The sequence below is a fragment of the Chiloscyllium punctatum genome, chromosome 25 (assembly GCF_047496795.1).
Source record: "Chiloscyllium punctatum isolate Juve2018m chromosome 25, sChiPun1.3, whole genome shotgun sequence".
In the NCBI taxonomy this organism is placed as follows: Eukaryota; Metazoa; Chordata; class Chondrichthyes; order Orectolobiformes; family Hemiscylliidae; genus Chiloscyllium; species Chiloscyllium punctatum.
Genome location: NC_092763.1, coordinates 37300334 through 37320316, shown reverse-complemented (window position 1 = coordinate 37320316; position 19983 = coordinate 37300334). Strand labels below are relative to the sequence as shown.

The 19983-nt window shown below is 41.5% G+C and overlaps 1 protein-coding gene across 2 annotated transcripts in view; it reads left to right on the top strand.

Annotated features, from left to right (window-relative positions):
• Positions 1-16201, top strand: part of kctd12b (potassium channel tetramerisation domain containing 12b) — a 49761-nt gene extending 33560 nt beyond the window's left edge. For both annotated transcript variants that reach the window (XM_072595053.1, XM_072595052.1), the window contains 2 exons: positions 12197-12466; positions 15046-16201. In XM_072595053.1, the coding sequence (XP_072451154.1) occupies positions 12197-12466; positions 15046-15710 (935 nt within the window). In that variant the 3' untranslated portion in view covers positions 15711-16201. The remainder of the gene's footprint in view (positions 1-12196; positions 12467-15045) is intronic.
• The last annotated feature ends 3782 nt before the right edge of the window (positions 16202-19983 follow it).

Sequence of the window (19983 nt, the reverse complement as noted above, 5' to 3'; positions counted from 1 at the left end):
CAAACCCACTGCCCTGTGGTCAAACACTTCAACTCTCTCTCCCTCTCCCTCTCCGCCAAGGACATGCAGGTGGTGGGCATCCTCCACTGCCACACTCTCTAGCCACCCAACACCTGGAGGAAGAACACCTCATCTTCCACCTTGGGACCCTCCAACCACATGAGATTGATGTGGATTTCACCAGTTTCCTCATTTCCCCTCCCCCCCATCTTCTCCCAGATCCAACCTTCCAACTCAGCACAGCCTTTGAACTATCCTACCTGTCCATCTTCCTTCCCACCTATCCACTCTACTCCCTCCCAACATATCACATTCACCCCCAACTTCATCTACTTATCATAATCCCAGCTACCTTCCCCCCAGCCCCAACCTGTCCCATTTATCTCTCAGCCCCTTTGGGCCATCCCTCATTCCTGATGGAAGGCTTGTGCTCAAAATGTTGACTGTTCTGCTCCTTGGATTGGCTGTGCTTCTCCAGCACCACGCTCTTCAACTCTGATCTTCAGCATCTGCAGTCTTCACTTTCTCCTACGAATATCCGCCCCAATCAACTTTTGAAAGTTCTTGCCTAATTCCATCAAAATTGGCCTTCCTCCAGCTTAGAAATTTAAAGTTATAGATCCCGCCTATTCTTTTCCATCACTGTTTTGAAACTCATAGAATTATGATTACTGGCCACAAAGAGCTCCCCCCCCCACCCTGGCACTGACACTGCCTTGCTCCTTCTTTAATAGTTGCACCCACATACTGAATCGGAAAAATTCTTGTATACACTTAACAAATTCCTCTCCATCCAAGCCCTTAACACTATGTTGGAAAGTTAAAATACCCTACCATAACCATCCTATTTTTCTTACAGATAACTGAGATCTCCTTCCAAATTTGTTTCTCAATTTCCAGCTGACTATTGAGTTGTCTATAGTACAGTCCCAAAAGGTGATCATCTCCTTTTTCTCAGTTCAACCCAAATAACTTCTGTGGATGCATTCCCAGGAATACCCTCCCTAAGTCCAGCTGCAATGTTATCTCTAATCAAAAATGCCACGCATCCTTCTCTCCTGCCCACCTCTCCCACCCCCATGCCCCCCCCCCCCCCCCCCCACTGACTTTTTCTATCCTTCTTATGGCATTAAACTGCCAATCCTGTCCATCCGTGAGCTGCATTTCTATAATATCTATGATATCCCAATCCCATGTTCCCAAAGATGCCCTGAGTTCTTCTGCCTTATCTATCAGGCCTCTCACATTGAAATAAATGCAGTTTAATTTATCAGTCCTACCTCGTTCTCTGATTCGTTCCTGCCTGCCCAGACTATTTGACTCGCTCTTTTTCCCAACTTCACCATTCTCATATTGTCAAATAAAATAATGCTAGGAATAATTGCTAAGTGTTTGGTCAAAGGCATTGGCCTTAAGCAGAGGTCTTAAAGGAGGAAAGTGAAGTAGATATGTAGAGAGATTTATGGAAAGAATTCCAGAACTTATAACTGAGGCAATCAAAGGTATAACCACTAATGCTGGGCTGATTAAATCTGGAGATGCTTAGGTAGTTAGATGTAAATGAGCACAGATGTCTTGGAACATTGTGGGGTTTGGAGGAGATGACAGAGACAGACACGGATGAGGCCACGGAGCACTATAAGAGTTTGGGTGAAAATTTTAGAATTGAGTTAAGGCATTATTTTAGTGGCAGCCAAGGGAGTGCAAAGATAAGGCTGAAGTACTTGCAACTATCTTCAGCCAGAAGTGCCAAGTGAATGGCCATCTTGGTCTCCTCTAAAGGTCCCTAGCATGACAGATACCGGTCTTCAGCCAATTCAATTTAGTCCATGTGATATCAAGAAAAAGCAGGAGGCAATGGATGCTGCAAAAACAATGGACCCTGACAATATTCTGGCACTGGTACTGAATATGTGCTCCAGTACCTGCTGCACCCCGAGCCATGCTGTTTAAGCACAGCTACAACACTGCCATCTACTCAACGATGAGGTAAATTGATGTGGTATGCTCTGTATGGAAAAACAACAAATTCAGTATGGGCAATTACTGCTCTATTAGTCTTGTTTTGATCTTCAGTTAAATTATGGAAGGTGTCAACAGCAGTGCTATCAGACAACACCAGCTCAGCAATAATCTGCTCACTGATGCCCAGGTTAGATTCCGTCAGGATCACTCAGCTCCTGATCTCATAATAGTTCAAAAATGAACAAGACAGCTGAATTTAAGAGGCAAGGTGAGAGTAACTGCCTTTGATACCAGGGATGCTTTTGACGGAGTGTAGTATCAAGGAGTTCTAGCAAAACTGCAATCAATGGGAATCAGGGGAAAAAAAACTCTTCACTGATTGGGGTCATACCTGGCACAAAGAAAGATGATTGTGGTTGTTACAAGTCAGTCATCTCAGCTCCAGGACATCATTGCAGTAGCTCATCAGGGCAATGTCCTAGGCCCAACTTTCTTCAACTGCTTCTTCAATGATCTTTCCTCTATCATAAGGTTAGATAGTAGGAATGTTTGCTGATGACTGTATAATATTCAACACAATTCACAACTCTTCAGACACTGAAACTGTCCATGTCCAAATGCTACAAGTCCTGGATGATATGCGAGCTTGGGCTGAAAAGTGGAACATAACACTTGTGATACACAAATGCGAGGCAATTGCCATCTTCAAAAAGAGAAAATTTAACCACCTTGATATTCAATGGGTTTACTATCACTGAATCCCCCACTATCCATATCCTGGAGGTTACCATTGCCCAGAAACTGAACTGAACTAGCTATAAAAATAGAGTAGCTTCTAGGAATACTGCAGCAAATGGTTACCTCCTGACTCCCGTTCACTATCTATCAGGCTCAAGTGAGGAGTGTGGTGAAATACCCCTGACTTGCCTGAATGAGTGCAATTCCAACAAAACGTGAAGCTTGCTACTATCTCGGACAAGGAGCCTGCTTAATTGGTACCATGACCACAAACAACCGTTCCCACTGGCACTCAGTGGCAGCAATGTGTACAATCTGTAAGATGCTCTGCAGAAATTTATCACCATCCTAAAACAGCACCTTCCAAAGAACAAAAGAACAAAGAAAATTTACAACCCAGGAACAAGCCCTTTGGCCCTCCAAGCCTGAGCCGATCCAAAGGTACTGTCTAGATCTGTTGGTCAATTCCTAAGCATCTGTGTCCCTCTACTCCCCACATACTCATGCATTTATCCAGACGCATCTTAAATGAATCTACCGTGCCTGCCTCTACCACCTCTGCTGGCAACATGTTCCAAATGCCCACTACCCTCTGTGTGAAGTACTTGCCGCGTGTATCCTCCTTAAACTTTCCACCTCTCACCTTGAAAGCATGACCTCTCATTATTGAATCCTTCATCCTGGGAAAAAGTTTGTCTCTATCCACCCAGTAAATACCATTCATGATTTTGTAAACCTCAATCAGGTCCGCCTTCAATCTCCTTTTTTATAATGAAAATAAACCTGACCTACTCAACCTTTCTTCATAGCTAGCACATTCCATACCAAGCAACATCCTCATAAACCTTCCCTACACCCTCTCCAAAGTGTCCACATCCTTTTGGTAATGTGGCGACCAGAGCTGTACACAGTATTCTAAATGCGGCTGAACCAATGTCTTGTACAATCTTAACATGACTTGCCAGCTCTTATACTCAATACCCCATCTAATGAAGGCAAGCATACTATATGCCTTCTTGACCACTCTATCCACCTGTGCAGCAACCTTTAGGGTACAATGGACCAGCACGCCCAGATCTCTCTGCCCATCAACTTTTCCCAAGGCTCTTCCATTCATTGTATAATTCACTTTTGAATTAGTCTTGTCTAAATGCATCACCTCACATTTGTCTGGATTGAAATCCATCTGCCACTTTTCCGCCCAAATCTCCAGTCTATCTATATCCTCCTGTATTCTCTGACAGTTCCTTATGCTTTCTGCTACGCCACCAATCTTCATGTCATCTAAAAACTTGCTGAACAGTGCCCTCTTCCAGATCATTTATGTATATTACAAACAATAGTGGCCCCCAACACTGACCCCTGTGGAACACTACTGGTCACCTTTCTCCATTTCGAGAAACTCCCTTCAACTACTACTGTCTGTCTCCTGCTGCTTAGCCAGTTCTTTATCCACCTAACTAGAACATCCTGCACACTATATGATTTCACTTTCTCCATTAGTCTACCATGGGGAACCTTATCAAATGCCTTAATAAAGTCCATGTGTATGACATCATTAGCCCTTCCTTCATCAATCAACTTGGTCACTTCCTTGAAGAACTCTATTAAGTTGGTAAGGCATGATCTCCCCCACACAACACCATGTTGCCTATCACTGATAAGCCCATTCTTTTCTAAATTTATGTAGATCCTATCCTTCAGTACCTTCTCCAGCAACTTTCCCACCACTGACGTCAGGCTCACTGGTCTGTAGTTACCTGGAATATCCCTACTACCCTTCTTGTACACGGGGACAATATGAGCAACCCTCCAGTTCTCCAGCACTTCACCTGTATTTAGGGATGCCACAAAGCTATCTGTCAGGTCCCCAGCTATTTCCTCTCTCACCTCCCTCAGCAACCTGGGATAGATCCCACCCGGTCCTGGTGATTTGTCCATCTTAATAACCTCTAGCCTAACCAACACATCTTCCCTACTTATGTCAACGTGATCCAGACTAATCAAATTTCTATCTCTAATCTCAACATTCATCATGTTCCACTCCTCAGTGAACATTGATACAAAGTAATCATTCAGAATCTCACCCATTCTCTCAGGTTCGGCACACAGCCTTCCTTCGTTATCCTTTAGTGGACCAATCCTTTCTCTAGTTACCTGCTTGCTTTGTATATAAGAATAAAATGCTTTGGGATTCTCCTTAATTCTTCTCACTAAAGCTATTTCATGACCCCTTTTAGCCCACTTGATTCCTCATTTAAGACTTGTCCTACTCTTCTGATATTCTTCCAGGGCCCGTTCTGTTCTTAGCTGCCTCGACCTTATGTATGGTTCCCTTTTCCTCTTGGTTAGTCGTACAATTTCTCCTGTCATCCACGGTTCACAAGTCTTGCCCTTCCTATCCTTTGCCTTCAACGGGACATGCCTATCCTGCACTATCTGTAACCTATCTTTGAAAGCCTCCCACATCTCAAATGTGGACTTCCCTTCAAATAGCTGTGTCCAATCCACATTTCCGAACTCCTGCCTAATTTTGATATAATTGATTAGATTAGGTTAGATTGCTTATAGGCCCTTCGGCCTGTACAGGAAACAGTCCCTTCGGCCCGACAAGTCCACACCAATCCTCTGAAGAGCAACCCACCCAGACCCATTCCCCTACATTTACTCCTTCACCTAACACAAAGGGTAATTTAGCATGGCCAGTTCACCTAACCTGCACATTTTTGGACTGTGGGAGGAAACCAGAGCACCCGGAGGAAACCCATGCAGAGATGTGGAGAATGTGCAAACTCAACACAGACAGTTGCCTGAGGCAGGAATTGAACCCAGGTCTCTGCCGCTGTGAGGCAACAGTGCTAACCACTGTGCCAACGTGCCGCCCAGTTTAGTACTCTTCCCTTAGGACCACTCTCTTTATCTACGAGTATTCTAAAACTTACAGAATTGTGGTAACTGTTCCCAAAGAAATCCCCCAACGTAAATTCTACCACCTGTCCTGGCTCGTTCCCCAGTACCAGGTTCAATATGGCCCCTTCCGACATCGGGCTATTGACATACTGCTCTAGAAAACTTTCCTGGATGCTTCTTACAAATTCTACCCCATCCAGACCTCTGACGTTAAGTGTATCCCAATCAATGTTAGGAAAATTAAAATCTCCCATCACCACTACCCTATTGCCTCTACATCTTTCCATAATCCAATGAGGACTGCCATCTGGGAGGACCAGGGCAATAGATACATGGAATGCTAACACATGCAAATTCACCTCCAAGCCACTCACCATCCTGACTTTGAAATGAATCTCTATTCCTTCAATGTTGCTGGGTCAAAATCCTGGAATTCCTTTCCTGAAGGCATTGTGGGTTTACATCCAGTACTTGAACTGCAGCAGGTCAAGAAGATATTCCACCACCACCTTCTAAAGGGCAACTGCGAGTGGGCAATAAGTGCTTGTCCGGCCAATGATGTGCATTAAAACAAAAAGATACCTCGGCAAGTTGATGGATGAAAGGATGCGTACAACTAAGGTCAGAGACAGTAGAAATTTGATGACCTCAAACTTAGAGAAGATGGAATGCAGGAGGCTGTCTGAAAACATTAAAAACAATGTCTCTGGTGGTTACAACCAGTAGATTAGGGTTTCTGAAACAAAAATCTGCCATTTCATAATGTTCCATTTACTTGCAATGCATGTTTAATTGTAAATATATGATATACTATATAACTTGTATCAGGTCATTAACTATTTATGTGATATAAATATCAGATTACTTGGACAATGAAATAACAAATTTATGCGATTCTTACATTAAATTATTTCTTTAAAAATTCTAACCAAGGTTACTTTTGGCTGCTGCTTTCCTTGAGACGTTTTAACAGATGTAGAGATTTATTAACATTTGGAAAAATGATTTGGTACAGCAAAATGTCACAAAAACCCCCACAAATTTCTTGTTACCCCATGTAGAGCTTCTACTGTACTGCAATTTTAGTACAAATGTTGGCTTTTTATGCCAACAAATTGTAAGTCAAACATTTTCATTATCATTATCTACAAGCATCCGCTAATTAACTCTCCTTTTTCTATCAACGTTCTATTTGAGTAGTTGGCTTAGTTGGTTGGTGCCTATTTTCTTTTCTTTTGCTTTTGTCTGTTGCACCGATTAATTGTTCATTTTAGAATGACTTGGTGGTGCCATATATATTATGGACTCCGCAAATTGACTAAAATCTTTCAATACATAATGTTTTTTAACAGATATTCTAGTTCCCCAGAACTTACATTTGAAGATATGAAAGCTGCTTGCCATTTTATTTATGCTGTTGTTTCCCATCAGCTGAATCTGTGAATTTTTCCTTCTCAAGATTCTATTTATTGCTTCCTTTTATTGAATTTTCCTGTCATCCTGAAGTGTAACTTCTCTTTAGCACATGGATCTTTAGACTGAAACAATTCATAAATAAGAATTATAACATTTATCTCAGTTTTTGAACATGACTTTGTTGCATGCATCATTTGTATATTGGGTGAAATCTTATAGGGGCTTGAGTGACTTAGCAATGACCAGATTTGTGGCAGAATCAGTCAAGAAATCTGGCAAAGTCTGTCTTGATATTGGGAGCAAAATTTCTATGCTTTTGAAAAATGGCAATTTGCCAATTAAGAGGATTATTGCTTGTCAAATGTCTTGTTGACAGCTTAATTCATCTCATTAATATTTACCTTCCTATCTTACTAAATTCACCAAACAAGCTGGACCTTGAGATAACTTGACATGGAATTCAGAGTGGAGAACCTGTGAATTCAACTCACACCTTTCACCAAAGGACCTCCATGTTGAACATCTTAGATTATGCTTTATGGACACTGCAACACACATCCCATGTGCACAGACATTGGCATTCAGAATGTGCTAGTCTCTAAGAATCTTAATACCATCAATCCAATCCACTTACATGATACTTCTGCATTTCAGTGCTGCACTTTGAGCTGTACTGGCAACAACCATTACATTGCTGCAGCACGGTCGCCATGCACTCAGAACCAGACCCAGCTCATTGACTGGACCAGCGGTATTCCAGGGTCTTTGTTCACTGTCATAATGGACACTCACAGCATAAGGCCATAAGATATAGGAGCAGAGTTAGACCATTCGGCTCCACCACTTGATCGTGATTGATACCAACCCCATATTCCTGCCCCTTTATGTAACCCTTGATCCCCTTACTAATCAATAACCTATCTATCTTTATTGACCACACCTTCCTTTATTGCCAGCTGCTGATTCCAACACCTACAAGCCTTGATGGTATGTGCAAGACCATTATGTGGGTAGTATGTGGCTGTGAGTGTTACAACAAATGACACGGCCTTTTCATCAGTGATTTGCTGTTGCTTTCTTTCCACCTTCTGGGGCTGTTGTGGCTTCTTGGTCCATTATAGAAACCGAGCATCTCTCCTACTGTTTACATGCACTATTAATACCTCCATTGCTGCATCAATCACTATGGACTCCTCACCAGGTCCTGATATTTACGTTATGATAATTTACGTTGCAACAGTATTTTAGCACAGCTTCCATTTAAGACATAGCTTGTTTTTAAAAGGGAGTAGCTTAGCTGTACAATGTGAAGACAATGATGCCAAACCTACTGATGCATCCAATAGAAATATTCGGCTCAAAAAGCTCTCAAAATGTTTTGGCTTCACATCAAAGTGTTATCGTCACTTGCCTATTGTACTGCTTGTACATTCCTGAGGTCTGGACAAAGTAATAACTCCTCATGTTGTTGGCAGATGCATCTGAATTTATATTTTTTATTAATGCTGTAAGGTTTTGTACTTCTTCCTCAATACTTTATCTCTGCTACTGTTCTTTTGATTCGCTAGCATTAAAAATGCTGACAAAAGTTCTGATTGCCACTGATAATTAAAACCCTATCAATTTCCACTTTAAGCATATTCAAATACTAAGCCTTCCTCTATGGTACAGAATTCCAAAGATTCACAACCCTCTGAGTAAAATAATTCCTCATAATTTCAAACCTAAATGGCATCTATCTTATTTTTAGATTCCCTGAGATGAAACATCTTACCTGCAACCACTATCTGTATTTCTTTACATATTTTGTTGATTTCAATGAGATCACCTCTCATTCTTTGAAACTCAAGAGAACAGAGACCCTGTTTGCCTAATCGCTCTTCATAGGAGAGCTCTGATAATCCGCAAACAGGTCTGATGAACCTTTGTTACAACCTCTAGGGCAATAATAAATTTCCTGACATAAAGAGAACAAAACTGCAGAAGACAAAACTGGCAGCCTAGTGGAATGATCAGCTTCCTCAAATCTACCTGCTTGACCTCCGTCTTCTGAGAAACATCTGATGAGCAGCTTATTGTAACGGCTCTGCAGCTGGCAGGGAAAAAAATGCCCCAGTCTGCTGGCACTAAAATATTGCAGGAGACCAGGCACCTGATCAGCTCCAGCTGGGAGAAGACTCTGTAATGTTGGTAATCAAGGACTTTGACCCATGCACAGGGAGGAACAGGAGTGGCAGATGGGCATGTGGGAAGATGAATCAGTGCAGTGAGTTAAAAGAATCTGGCTACATCTCTTTGGACAGGTTGGTGACTGCCATGGAGAGTCAGGACCAGCATCATCAGGGTCTGCTGGAGAGGCACACATTCCTGCACTCCAGTGCCCTAGGCATAGGTATTTGTGAACAAAGACATGACAACTGGGAGGGCAGGGAAATTGGTAAACATTCCAGGTGACCCTTCTTCACAAGGAAACAGGGCAGTACCTGGAGTCACTGAGGCAGAGGAAGAAACATGCACAGCTCCCTCACATCTCCAGTCAGAACACTGCAGTGGTGACTGGGCCATCTAGTCTCAACATGCCTGATGGACAACTTAAAGATACGTGTGACAGTGCACATTTGATTATTTAATACTTTATCTTATAAGTGGCACTGCTCTGCTTACTTTTGGTTATTTGCCTCCCTGTGTAGTCCTGAATGTAACTGTTCCAGCATAAGGCATAACTTAATGGCCATGCAGAATGTATCATGGATTGATCTGTGGTAATAGCCTGCTGCAATATCTGGAAGCAGAAGGGATAAGGCATACAGAGGATAATAGGTCATGCTGATATCATTGATCTTTTTCCCTACAACATTCCCATTCCGTTCATAGCCTCTGTACCCAAATTAATTAATTGTTCAATGACGTCTGGGACAGGGAAGTGCACAACAAACAGTCGGGCAATACTTTCAGATGGCCAGGGATTAGGGATCCAACAGGTATTTGTCCTGTACAATTCTTGAGTCTATGTGTAATGTTCTTTTCCTTCAAATATCCTCACTTCAATGAGTCTTGCAACACCTTCCTTCACTGGGTGAAATACCTAGCCTACCCACTTTGACTGTGGTTGCAGCTATTTTCTTCTCCCTTGTGAACATTTGATTCCCAGCATGGTAGCAAGTGAGTTCTCCAAGATCAATAACTTCCAGCTTCCACCGTTAGTGTTGGTGAGCCCCAAATTACCAAGTACCCTTCTTGGTAGCCTTGATTCTCACTCTCATAGGCTTCATGCCTCCCCAGATCCCACACAACCTATGTACATTAGCCTGGGCCTGCACATTTTTCCCTCTTAGCCTCTGGCATATCAGGTGACCCTGGCAAGTGTAGTCATACACTGTTACCCCTTTGAAGCAAGGTACTTTTTATTGTGGACAAATCTCCTTTCCAAATTGCTCTATTTCATCCATTCTTTACTATATCGCTCCCTTTGCAGATACTATTGTCTCCTTTCACAATTGTCATCCATCCCCACCAGCAGTCCAAACAAAAACTTGCCAAGTATTTTTGCTGCAACAACGGATCCCTTCATACCCTCAGCTCCACCACCGCACCACCTGTTCTTTAGTTTCCATGGATGGATCCAACATCCATGGCCCACTGCCTTGAGCGTCGCGATCTGATGGCCCAAGGCAAAAAATGTTCACACACTTGCCTGGTGGTTCTATATGTCTCTGACTGTGTTCACTCTATCCACTGGACTGGCTGCTATGGAGTCACAGAGTGATTGTGCCTCACTCCCTGATCTGCAGAGGTGTGGACCCCTGACTGACCCGGCCAATTCCCCTGGAATGGTATTGGGGGCTGTCCTTGACTCACTCTGCCAGGACTGCCTAATTGTCATTTGCTTCCATTGACTTCAGTGAGGACTACTCTCCTCAGTCATCAGAATTTCAGACCATCATAGGGATCTTTGATTTGAATTCTAATCTTACTGAAGTTGTGTTTTAGGATTTGGAAGAAGCATGAATCGCTTATAAGGTTGTTGCATGACAACATGTCAGTAAATGGAAGGGTTGAAGAAGGTGTGCAGAGAGTGATTAGTACAGTCGCTAGATGTGTTAGCCAGGAGTTCATCTCCCATACCATTATGGTATAAATATTTATTGTGGCGAGCAAAATATTTTCTGCAGTCTTTTTAGAGGGCATAAGTTTAAGGTGAGAAGCAAGTGATCTACAGGAGATCAGTACATAGATCTTTTTCACCCAGAGGATGATAGATATACAGAACGTGCTGCCTGAGAAGATGGTGGAGGCAGGTGCCTTTGCAACATCTAATAAAATGCCAGGGAATTGTAGGCTATGCACCAAGTGCTGGTACGTGGGATTAGTATAGTTTGGTGTTGGTCAGCATAGACATGGTGGACCAAATGGTCTGATTTTATGCTGCAGGACTCTATAGCTGCTGCTTCTCTGCCAAATGCAGATTTGAACACAGCTTCAACCCATTTCACTAGGTGTACTAGAGACAAGTAGAGAAGCAAAAGACAGAAATCACTCATTGCACAGGTTGGGGACCAGGAAGGCAGCTCCAAGACTCATTTCAACAGGAGGGTAATGTAAATATAGCTAATAAAAAAAGACCATGAGTAAGTAAAGATGCTACAAAACTTTAACGATTTCTTTCTAGCTCTTTATATTTAATTTTCTCCTAGTTTTCTAATCATTAAGCATCATTTGGAAATTTGCCGAATGAGCAAAATACAAATAACACTGTATAAGTAAGAATGGACAAATATAGCATGTACTAAGAGGCCGCTGATAAATGAGGGAAAATAAACAGGATGAAAATAATCTTGGACAGTAGTGCAAAACAAATGTTAGTGCAATGGCAGCCATTTTATTCAACACCTGGGTTTCTTTTCTATTGAAATCAATTATGTGTAATCAAAATTACATTTTAAAACAATTTCAAGGGACAAAGTGTTTTGTGGGTTTGCTGTTCCTAGCAAACAGATATTTTCAGCTTTCACATTTTCACTTTGAGCATTTATTTATAATTTTCAAGCCTAACCAAAATAATTCCATTCAAAATTTCCAAAAATATAGACAAAAAATAACTATCCTTTGACAATGTGGTTTATTTCTCCTTATTAATCATATGTGTTATACTTGTGTTTTATGATAGTTGAAGAAACATCACCTGATCTGACTATTGTCACAGAAGAACAGAATGAAGTCATTGAAACTATTAAGGATGCAGAGAATGTAATCAGCTGTAATGACATGTCTACTTCTAGTATGGACTGCTGTTTTGAAGCAAATACTGGGTCAAAAGTGTTAAATGAAAGTTCCCATGAGCCCTCACTGCAATCACAGACTCAAGAACTGGATGACATGCAAGAAATACTGGGAGATGAAGACAAAATACACATGGATTGTCATCACTCTGAAGAAGGTGAGATAATGAGCATTTGCAGTAAATCCTCACACAGCCAAGTCTGTTACAAATTACAATAACAGTAAATTGTGTTTTTCTCAACAATGTTGTTTTTGAACAAATACTTATGGATTTCCAATGGAAAGATATTCTTTATAAATTCTTCAAAACTGGTGTAGACAAAGAAGGGAATATTTTACAATTTTTCATTTCAGTGAAGAATTACCCTCTAAAATAAAGGCTGTTCTAATTTCTGTACTCATTAGCACACGGTACTGGGAGAAATCCCAAGGTTACTGCCTTGGATTTTCAATAGCTTGCCTAATTTCTGCTGAAAGGACCTCATGCTTCTTTTTATTTATATTGTTTATGCTAATGTAGACCATGAACTCTTGGTCTTAGCCATCTCCTGAAAGAAAGTCCTGTTGCTTTTTGGCATCTTTAATCCTAGCACTAAGGAAGAAACATACAATTCTGGAGTCACATGTATGACCACAGAAATACCTGCACATTCCTCTATCGAATCACCTCCTATTAATGCCAATTCCATCTTCTCCTCCTCACTTTGTGCAGCTGAACCACTTGCAAAGCTACAGACTTTGCTCTTGCTACATTTCTCTAATGAAACATTGCCCTCACCAGAATATAGAGTAGGAAACCACTTAGTGAGAACATGAAGCTCAATGGGCTCTTTCACTATCTTTACAGTATTTTTAAACCTAGCAGTTACCCATTCCCTCTCTGGTTGCCTAGTCTTAATCTGTGATGGGATCTGTTGTCAAACACACTATCCGTACAAATATTGGCTTTGTTGATGCACCACAGTGACTCCAGCCAATGCTTGAATACAAAAACCACGAGCTCAAGTTTTTGTAGGTGGAGACATTTCTTATAGATGTCACCATCTGAGACATGTGGAAACATACAGCTTTTACAGCATGGAAAGAGACCCCTCAGACCATCATGACCAAACCAGACATCAAGCATCTGTCTATTCTAATTTCATGTTCCATAGCTTTGTATGCGATGACATTTTAAGTATTCATCTTGAGGGTTCCTGTCTATACCACTCTTTTAGGCAATGAGTTCCAGATATCCATCACTCGCTGGATAAAAATATTTTTCTTCAAATCCACTCTAAACCTCTCAGTCCTTATCTTAAAATTGTGCCTCTTGGTATTGATCTCTCTACTAAGGGCAAACATTTATCCCTGTTCTACCTGTCTGTGCCCCTTGTATATCTCCTCTGCACTCTCTCCTGTACTGGGGGAAGCAAGGTGATACAGTGGTTAGCACTGCTACCTACCTGGGTTCAGTTCCAGCCTCGGGTGACTGTTTGTGTGGAGTTTGTACATTCTTCCCTATGTCTGCGTGGGATTCCTCTGAGTGGTCTGGCTTCCTTTCAAATCCTAACTAACATTATACACAGATCCATCATAAAGGCAAGTATCCCCTATGCCTTCTTATTGATCTTATTTATCTGCCCTGCTGCCTTCAAGGATCTTTGGACATGCACACCAAAAATCTCGCTGATCCTGTGATTTTCCAATCCCATTATTTGTGTTCTTTCTTGTCTTGATAGTCCTCTCAAAATGGCATCACCTCACACTTTTCAGGATTAAATTCCATTTGCCACTGTTCAGCCCATCTGACCAGCCTATCTATACCATTCTGTAACCTACTTACCATACTACTAATTTTCATGTCACTGTGAACTTATTGATTATGCCTCCTACATTCATGTCTAGATCATTAATGTGCACAATGAAAAGTATGAAACCCAGCATTAAACCCTATGGCACGTCACTTGGCATAGGCTTTCAGTCACAAAAACATCCTTCGACCAACAGCCTTTGTTTCCTGCCAATAAAATGATTTTGCATCCAATTTGCCAAATTGCTCTGAAGCATCTATTACTTTCTACATGGGACCAGAATGGGAATTCCATGCACTGAGCTGTCTTGTTATGATGTAAGCTTATTTTCAGACTATAGATTTTAAACTGGAGTTGAGAAAGCACAACTCACCAATTAACTGTAAGGAATCCAGCACTGTCTTTGAATAACCATTTCAGGGTCCATTTCTCACTTGCTCATCTAAATGGTGCTGACTACCTGTATCAGGATCCTTGTCTCACCCATTCCTTTAGTTATTGCTGTCTAGTTGTCTTGAGGTCTTTCCCTTGCTTACTTCATTGGATGCTCCTGAGTGCCTGTCTCAGTATCTCCTCTTGCCTAGGTGTTGCTTTAGGTCTCCTTTAGGTGTTGCTGACTTCCCTCTCAGGATCCTTCCCTTGTCTGTTGCACTTGGCACCACTGATTGCTGCTGTTAAATTCCTCCTCTTACCTGCTATTCTCTGATGCTATTGTTTCCTTGTCCCTGGATCCTTTTCTTGTCTGTTCCTCTAGATGATACTGACTACATTTTGGAGGGTCTTCATCTCTCCAGCTCCTCCAAATGCTACTGACTTCTTACAGTATTCCTACTACCCACTGTTTTAGGTGATGGTTACTGCCTGACTTGGTTTTCTCCATGTGATTACTTCAATTCAATAACATCCCCTCTCTAATGCATTTAAATTTTGTGTTTTACTGCAGCTGAAGCAACATTACTTGATTTGACTAGAGCGACAGAAGAACAGAACATAGTCATTGAAGCTGAGAAGGACACAGAGGACACAATAAACTGTAATAACATTGTGATATCTAGCTCAGAGAGCTGTTCCAAAGTAAACTCTGGCTTAGAAGTCATGAATAAAAATCTCCACATGCCCCTACAAAGAGCAACCACTTTAAGACTCGTTGATGTGCAAAGAATGGAAGAGGATGAACGAAATACTGGATTAGAAGCCATTTACAAAGGTCTCCAGGAGCCCCTCCAGCGAGCAACCACACTAAAACATGATGATGTGCAAAGAATACAAGAAGATGTGATGAACACTGGGTCAGAAGCTATGACCAAAAGTCTTCAGGAGCCTCCACAACGAGCAACCACCCTAGAACTTAATGATATGCAAAATACGCAAGAGAGTGATGACAAAAAGGTGCAGAAGCAGGACATTAACAAAGAAGGAAACATAAACCAAAGTAGCTTAGACAAAACCACAGAACATGATCAAAATAAAAATAATGATGAGAAACAGACATTGGAAGCAGAACTACAAAAATGTATTGATGATTTGAAAAAACTTAAAATACCCTCTACCTTCTTAAAGAAACAGAGGCACTGGCAAAATGAACTGCTAAAGAAATATGATATGTAAACCAATGAAAAATAAGCTGAATATTGGAATAAGTATAATGTATAGCTTGCTTGCCAACTCTGTCCTGGCAGAGGTGAAAAATGAAATGTTGATAGTATAAATATCACTACTTTCAAATGTTAGCATTTGTCAGAATAGCTAGACATTACCTATTGAAAAATAAGTAGGTTGATAGACCATATATTAATATTTCACTTATCATAATTTTCTCACTTACCCCTTGATGTTCACTTACACTTTATGTTCAAGTCCAAATGCAAGGTATAAGTGGCAATGTACTAATTCACTTGGCTGTAGTCTCAGCTTGATTCACTGTACAGATTCCATTCATGTTTAAAATTAGTAAACTAGTAAGGTAAAACTCAGAAAATCCTGTTTTCATTTCTAATGACTAGGCTTATCAAGATATAGATGTGATTTCAGCAAATTGTCAAGACATGGCTTATGTCATTTCCCTTAGTAATTTATTAAAAATAAAACATTGAAATTTACTACAATGTTTTAACCTGATCATTTGAAGATTACATGTTACTGATAGAATTTAAGCATTTAATGAGCACTGCCAATAGGTTGAGTATTCAAAGTTTTCAAAGAGATGTGAAGTTTTTTGTGATTCATGAAAACAACAATACACTTCCTTGGTTTAAATTTTGCTGGCATCTTTGAATGCAATTGATTGACCAACAAAGTCAAGATCATAAGAACTATTTAAAGGTATGAAGAAGCCTCTGGTTCATCAAATGTGGTTCCACAGTATATTAGATTACTTACATTGTGGAAACAGGCCCTTCGGCCCAACAAGTCCACACTGACCCTCCGAAGAGCAACTCACCCCCCTACATTTACCCCACCACCTAACACTACAGGCAATTTAGCATGGCCAATTCACCTGACCTGCACATGTTTGGACTGTGGGAGGAAACCGGAGCACACCCACACAGACACAGGGAGAATGTGCAAACTCCACACAGTTGCCTGAGGCGGGAATTGAACTCAGGTCTCTGGCGCTGTGAGGTAGCAATGCTAACCACTTCACCAGCCAGGAATCCAACACTCTATCATCTACACACCTACGGTCTATCCCTAGGACCAATGGCATGTTTAAAAGGGCATGGGAAAGTTGACCCAGGTGCCTGAAGCATTACTTGATTTGACCAGAGAGAGAGATGAACAGAACATAGTCATTGAAGCTAATAAGAATGCAGAGGCCGTAAGAAAGTCCAAAAACACAGGTTGCTGGAAAAGTTCAGTAGATCTGGCAGCATCTGACAGAGTTAATCTTTCAAAACTGAGGAAGACTCACTGTAACTGAAATGTTAACTCTGATTTCACTTTACAGATGCTGCCAGACCTGCTGAGCTTTTCCAGCAACTTCTGTTTTTGTTTCTGATTTACAGTGTCCACATTCCTTTGGCTTCTTACACATCAAGTCCAAGTGTCCCATCCTCACAAGGAGACAGATTGATGTCAGGAGGCAACTAGCTGGAGGTGGAACCACACGTCGGCTGATTGTAACCCCCCTAACATGACCAGACAACCCTGGGTGAGACACCCAACTGGTGCTTGCAAATGTCACTGGCTGCATTAATCCTCCTCCTCAGAAATACTGTGAGCAAACAGGTAGCCACTAAGAGGGTGACAGGGAGATTCCACTACCTGTCCCATAAGTGCACATGTGGAGTCTACCAATTGCACATACCAGACTATCAATCCTCCTATGGACATTATTGTTACCTTCAACATCCCTGGGATTCATCTGTAGTGCCTTAGCTTTTAGTTTTATTCACTTATGGAATATGGGTGTCACTGACTGGGCCAGCGTTTATTGTTGATCACTGGAGAGAAGGTGGTGGTAAGCTGCCTTCTTCAGTCCATGCACTGTAGGTAGACCCACAATATTGTTAGGACTGGATGCTCAGGATTTTGATCCAGTAGCACTGAAGGAATCACGATATATTTCCAAGTCAGAATGAGTAAGTAGTTGGAGGGACAATTTGAAGGTGCTGGTGCTCTCATGTATCCACTGCCTTTGCCCTTCTGGATGGAAGTGGCTATGGGTTTAGAAGGTTGCAATCCTCATGTCAAGATTCCCTGATGGATGAGTTTACTTCTTTGCCGTTGTGAGAGATACCAAACTCCAGCAATTACAAAAATACAGATTTTTTTTTCTGTTGAAGATGCTCCACATCCTTCACATCATTTTAATTGACCTTTTTGGGATAATAAGACTACAGCAGAGTATAAGCTCATTCTACCTTAAAGCACTGAAGGGATAATATGGTTTCATACTTACAATGAACATTCTCAGGGTGAGGGTCTTAATCAGGGAGTGGAATCACTGATGGGACTCATTTAGAGTTTATATCTAGGAGCACAAGGTAACTGAAGAGCTCACGTATCATAGCTGTTTTAAATGTTAACATTGGTCAGGGAAAGTTTTGTGCAGGCATTGAAATATTTGCAGAGGTGAGGACATCAGAACCCCAGTTACAAGAAAACCTCAGCATTTTATTGTGTACATCAGTCAAATACAAAAACCAGTCAACCCTTAAGAATGTAGTGACAGAGGGTTTTCTTTAAGCTGTGCAAATCATGATGTTACTTGTAATATTAAAGTCACAAACCAGCTCAGTCATCCTGCAAGTTGGTGATTATACAGTTCTCACTGTCCTCTAAAGATCTCCAGAGAATTGTGTCTCACCTTCATCTACGTCCTCAGTGGTTTCTTCTCACTTGTATACCTCTCCTGAAGAATACATCCCCCTTTTGATGATTGTGATTGTGGAGAATGCAGCACAACACCCTGATTCAGGACACAGTGTCTGGGTGTATTATGTGGTACCACCTTACTGATCCAACAATCGGAACAACATTTTCCGTAGGTCAATGATCTGTTATATAATACATCTGATTGAAGTATGGGCAACTTTGTATCTCTGTGAAAGACTGAGAGTTTCTTGGAGATGTTATCAGCCTGGTATGGAAAGGGTACCCCTTGAGTGCAGCAGCCATTCTTGTATGGGCTGAGGGCCTTTGACAGAGGCTGGCATCTGTGACTTGCCCAGAATGTATAAGTTATGGAAGCATCCTTGAGATAGAGCAGAAAGCCGCAATATTTGGCTGTCATGGTCACAAATTAATTGAACAAGTAAATGAAATCAATCTCTATCTCAACTTTTCTGGTTGTTGGCACTTTTACGGCTATGTAAGTGTAATTAATTGCGTCATGTACCTGTGAGAAACCAGTAATCGCTGAGAATCCTAATGCTCTAATACTGCTTAACTAGCTGTATCAAGGAGGTTATGAATATGTTGGCACTGGAGAATACAGCAGCGGTGATTTCCTAGATGCACTTATCAGTTGAGTTCTGTGTGAAATTCCACAGAGGTCCACAGTTACTCCTTGAAACAATCTACTTCCAAAAGCAGCTGTAACCTTTATGGCTGCTGGAATGGTACATTCCCCCAGTCATTGTGATGGCAAATCCACATTCAGCACTAGCCTTGGTTTGTCATGACAGGTCAGAACATCGTTCATTATCTTCCTCAATGGGTTTCAGTCATTTGTAGATAGCTGCGGGAGGTCAGTAGATCTGTTTCTGCACTGAACTCTCCTTCTCTTTGGCAGATCTTGTCTTGCTGCTTCTCCTCTGGAGGCTGTGAGGGAGCTGGTGACTGCTTCTGATCTTGTTGGACCTGCAGAAGCATCCTCCCTGATGTCTTCTACACCAGTTTTGTTTCAATAAGAACATAACAAGAAGAGCAGCTATATTAACCACTGTCATTGTGCCTGCAGTTGTAGCAGATCTGTGAGAGCATTTAAAGAAACTACACAGCCTTCACAGAGGGATGCTTCAGTTGTGACATCCTTCTCCATGAAGCTCCTGGTTATATCCTCATACAGGATAGTGCTGTGTATTTGGAAGGAACCAATTAGAATGTGCTGCTACCAATTTAGTATTTCTGCTTAAATACAGAGGAGAGATTCTCACTCATGGTTTCAAAACAGCTTTGGAGGTATTTAGGAATGCAAGATTTCCATCATCTCTGATAATAACCCTTCTCACCTTCATTAGTTATCATGCATCATGTAAGATTTCCCTTTCAGCCATAAGTTGCTAACTGCCCTTGCTCCTCAATCTGCTCCCTCAGTGAGAACAACTACATTCTAAACCTCTCAGCAAACATACACACTGATATGCTGACTCTGGTGCATTTCTACAGCCCTGGTGGCTAGTTAGAAGGTCCAAAAAGACACGTGTCAATAACATAG